Source organism: Mixophyes fleayi, chromosome 1 (genome assembly GCF_038048845.1).
Source record: "Mixophyes fleayi isolate aMixFle1 chromosome 1, aMixFle1.hap1, whole genome shotgun sequence".
Taxonomy (NCBI): Eukaryota; Metazoa; Chordata; class Amphibia; order Anura; family Limnodynastidae; genus Mixophyes; species Mixophyes fleayi.
The window spans coordinates 185,618,006-185,622,878 of record NC_134402.1 but is presented as its reverse complement, the minus strand read 5'-3'; the positions used below and the strand labels follow the sequence as shown (position 1 = coordinate 185,622,878).

The 4,873-nt window shown below is 39.8% G+C and overlaps 1 protein-coding gene across 1 annotated transcript; it reads left to right on the top strand.

Moving 5' to 3' along the window:
- The first annotated feature begins 392 nt into the window (after positions 1-392).
- Positions 393-3,766, top strand: CLDN23 (claudin 23). Its single transcript, XM_075204618.1, is given in 3 exon segments — positions 393-1,162; positions 1,165-1,361; positions 1,364-3,766. Coding segments are annotated over 3 exon segments (858 nt in total). The 5' UTR covers positions 393-921; the 3' UTR covers positions 1,784-3,766.
- The last annotated feature ends 1,107 nt before the right edge of the window (positions 3,767-4,873 follow it).

Genomic DNA, 4,873 nt, shown 5'->3' with positions numbered 1-4,873 from the left:
TAGGCTTTGTCACCCTTTTATAAATATGCCCACAGGTTTTAAATATTTGTCCCTGAAAAGTTTTGTCCCTTGAAACGTGCCTATTGTTTAGTATTGGCACTGAAATAACTCTCTCTCTTGGTAGATGTAGCTCCTATTCTACATTCTAATCTATTAGGCTTTAGAAATAAACATTATTAAATAGTGTGAAGTATGGATATACGGAAAGTATGGAAATAATAATAAATATGTCCTAATCTATCGTTGTAATCATTATATGCAACTGTGGATAGGTTGCATACATGAGACTAGGTGATTGTGTTAGGTGATTGTGTTAGGTAATTCACTTATCAGCCCTTCCCCGTAGAAAACATTTCTAGGATTGTTGTGCTCTTGGGTTCCGCCCCTTCTTCCTGCTTGAAACACAATGCAGTTTCTGTCAAGCCAGTTAGAGTGGTTTCACTGCATTTAAAGGCAAATTTTCATTTTATGCAGACGGATCTGTAACTGCAGCTGATAAGACACTTTACATTAGTTGCTTCCATCTGGAGAAAGCAGGCTGGACGGCCAGGTGTAGGAGCACACATGAATAATCGTCACCTCAGGTAGTACGTGTAAACTGTCCCGAATGTGGGAGCTGCATTTACTTGGTTAGTGTTGGTCTATGGCATAGACCCAGATCACGGGACATCACTAACTTTATTCACAGGTAAATCCGAATTCATTGCTTCATAACTATCTTGGGGCATTCCTCACTTCTGGATTACACATTATTCTTTGTGCAATACTGGATATAAACTGTTCTACTGCATACTGTTCTACTGCATACTTCTGGACTGGACTACAAAATTTGAGGCCTCCTGTGGAGTCCATAATACCATCTCTTCTTAAATCTACCATTACTTTTACACCTTTCTCTGGAGAGATTAAAAGGACAGGACCATGCGAACCCCAGCAGTGATGATCATCGGAATGGTTCTGGCTCCGTGTGGGCTGGTGTTGAACCTCACCTCTACTGTGGCACCGAACTGGCGGGCCCTGAGCGGTTTGAATTCTAATCCCGTTGATGTAGTGATTAATCAAGGAATCTGGGATATTTGCAAGGAGACGGTTACTAATCAGGGTAAACAGTGTGGGCAGGCCGACACCACATACTTCAATCAACTGGTGGTTCAGGTTGCCCGGCACTAATGATTAGCTCGCTGGTTGTTACTGCGCTTGGCATTGCATTGGCTTCATGGGGTGTGCGCTGTTGGGAGGATACACCCAACTTCCTTATATCAGGGTTTGGCGGTGTGGTGATCTTCATATCAGGAATACTCAGCCTGATTCCTGTCTCTTGGTACACCAACCTAATTGGAAACATACCCTCAGAAACTAACCTAAACGGCAAGCGAGTGTGGGCTATGCTCTAGTAGTAGGGTACCTGGGTAGTTGCCTGGAGATTATAGCTGGATTCTCACTTATGCTCTGTTTTGTGCATGCCTGCAAAAAATGCTTGAAAAACAGGGGCAAACCCACATCAGCTATGTACTATAGCAAGAAACAAACCTCTAACAAAAAACACATACCCCAGCAGTGTCAAGAATAACTCTTCCATGTGGATCGTTATCCGAATGCATTTGTTTACAGTATAGAGAATGATAACTACAAGCATGGGGATGGGGGGAAACAACCCAATTCAGCTCATATCCCTAGGTCTTACACCAATCCCATGGATGTGACAGCAGGAGAGCAGCCTAAACGTATGAGCAGACCCGTAAGCCAGCTGAGTTCTCTACCTTGTGACTCTGATCTTCTGTAGACTTTTGGAGTCCCCTCTGTTCTTTTGCACACAACATATAATTGATGCTATTATTATGGTTGCCATAATCTTGAACTCTAAGGAATAATGAAGGAGCATTTGTTTCTGAATCTGCATATTTTATTTATATATATATATATATATATTTTTTACATAAAATACTTTATGATTTTTGAAGACTACATATGAAGGTCAAGAGAGCTCTATTATGTTGCTAGACAGCAAATGATCAAAGCACAAGGCTTCTCGTACAACATGTCTTACAGAAATCTTGTCATATATTTTTTATTGTTGGCTTTTCTATTGTGCTCTAATGACTATTTTAATCAGGTGCAATATTTCTTTTAAATCTTATTGCTGCTCTATTAATTTTTCTGCAAATATCAAAGAGTTTTTGAAGGCTCTCAATCAGATTGCTTACATGCTGCATTAAATGCTGTGAGTGACTATATTATACCTCCATTGCTATTATTTGTTATATTGTTATGTCTAAAATGATTGTAACATAGTATTCACAAAGGATTTCTATGTAGCCTCAATGTAATATTGATTAGCGATTTGACCACACACAAACATTGTTATCAAATTAGTGGGCCAATATTTGTTGTTTGCTTTCTTGTTAAAATACTTATTTCTAATTGAGTGACTGTGAGGACTGTCATCAACATTTAGTATGATTGTTATGCCAGATAATCTTATTTAAACAGGGCTAGGTAGTTATTTCATGTCTGGGTCTAAGACCAAAAATACAGAGGGCATTATATGGTTTTTGAACCAATTGTTTTGTAGCTGTGACAATTATGTGTGAAGGTCAGGGTGTGCCTTTAATTGGGCAAACTAAGCTGTTTATCTCAGAGTTTGGTGCACTAAAAGTAATCTCATATGACAACATGTGTTTAATAGTCCGTATATTCATGACAAAAATGTCTATACTGATTTGTAGAATTTGGAGCTTCAAGCCCACCCAGGTGTTGGGCATTTCTGGGCAAGTGATGGGATTAGAAACAACAGGGGGGGGGGGGGGGGGGTGAAGGGCAAAATATTAATAGCCCCTTCACTTTATAATGTTGGCAAGAAAAATAATAGTATAATGACGTGGCACATTTAATGGCATTAGGGCAGTGGATCCCAAACTTTCTCAGTTCGAGGCACCCTTAGGGCCTCCATAATTTTTTCAAGGCACCCCCAATTCAAAATAATTACCAAGTTGCCCCCGCCTTGCTTACCACCAGCCCTAGCCGCGGCACCCAGTTTGGGAACCACTGCATTAGGGTATATCTGAGGAGTCCTTTTAAACCAGGTGCTAAATTAACGCCTCCTCTATGAGTTTTGTAAATGAATAGCAAGATTATGTCTGGGTAAAAGAGTAACAATATTGCATGACATCTATGTTCTGAAATCTAAAAATATTAATATATGAGCCAAACCTCCAAATAATTGATGTAAATTCAAAGGAAAAGAAAGCACACATGTATTTATTATGGTTAAAGGCAAAGGGAGAAGGGAAAGCAAAACAACAAAGGTTGTTATAATAAAAGTGTACTCATTGACTGTACACGGTGAATTTTGCCATTCTGAGGGTCAGACACGTGTAATGAGTTTACTAATGCATTGACTCTGTTTCAGTGATTTCAGAAGTTCTTAGGGAATACATTGGTTAAGTCGACAAAATGGCAGCCTCTACTTTATGGAGGCAACAGATGCACTTTAACAATGTTTTATAAATATTCAGTTTTACCTCAAATTCTTTCAAAGCTCAATGTTCTATATTTTCATTTGTGTCCCTCTGACCCAGATATGATTTATAAAATGGAAGTTTTTATCATTTACAATGTGTATTTATGCTGCACACTAACTGAAATACAATGTGAATTTATATGAATTTTTTTTATTATAAACACAGAAACAGTTCTAGGTTTTGACAAGTGCCTTTCATTATGACATATACACTGTATATGAAATAAAATATTTCCATATTTAAAACAGCATCTTTGTGGAGTTTGTATGTTCTGGTTTCCTTCCACATTTCAAACACATACTGGTAGGTTAATTGGGCTGCTGACAAAGTTAACACTAGTGTGTATCCATGTGGTCAGGCCAGGCGCTCCCATTAGGCAACCTTAGGCAGTTGCCTAGGGCGCCGGGACTGCAGGGTGCCGCTGAATAGATTTTCTAATCTAGTCAGCGGCTCAGGAGAGGGTTGCCCGCCGCCGCTGTTTTTCAGTGTCCGCGGGGCATCTGTGAAGTATCACACTGTCTGTCAGACAGACAGTGTGAATAAAGTTCTTTCCCGGCGCCCCCCTCCCCTCCCAGAATGCATCACTCCGCCTCTGTGTGAAGAGGGCGCGGATCAGCTAGAGAAAAGGTAAGTAAACTCTACATTTTTTAGTGTGTTCGCGGCGGGGGGGGGCGGCAAAATTTGCCTAGGGCGCCGTGAACCCTAGCACCGGCGCTGCATGTGGTAGAAACATAAATTGTAATCTCCTATGGGGCAGGGAATGATGTGAATGGCTATGAACAGACCATTCTCTGCTTACTATGTAAGCACTATGTAATGAAATGTTAATTATTCTTAACTAATGTTATCTGCAGCCTAATCTAGAAGAAGTCCACTCTGTTTTGTAAACATTGGTGAACTAAACACAGCAGGGAGTCCAAACCTTTATCTGATTGGCCCGACCATTGGCTGAAAACAGTGTAGTGTGTACCCAGCTTTAGCCTTCCCCACCCTCAGAACAATCGATTTACTGTTTTGCTTTCAAAGAGTGTCTAGTACTAGACCTGAAAATTGCTGTAATTTCCTGCTGTTGTTGCACTACAAAAGGGAATGGGGTTTAAAATAAACAAACAAACAAACAAACACACAGAGGTTACTTGCTGCATTGCTTTATTTTCTTATTGCTACTAATTAAATACAGGAAATCTATAATCAAGGCACTGTGCTTATCTTCTAGGTAGACTGAAAAATGAAACAACTTTTGCAATATGATTATGTTGATGCTTTGCCATAATAACCTACAGCCAGGCAATGAACTCAAAGATTGCATAATTATGGCAACTCTCATGTCCACTTTATACTAACTTTGAGCT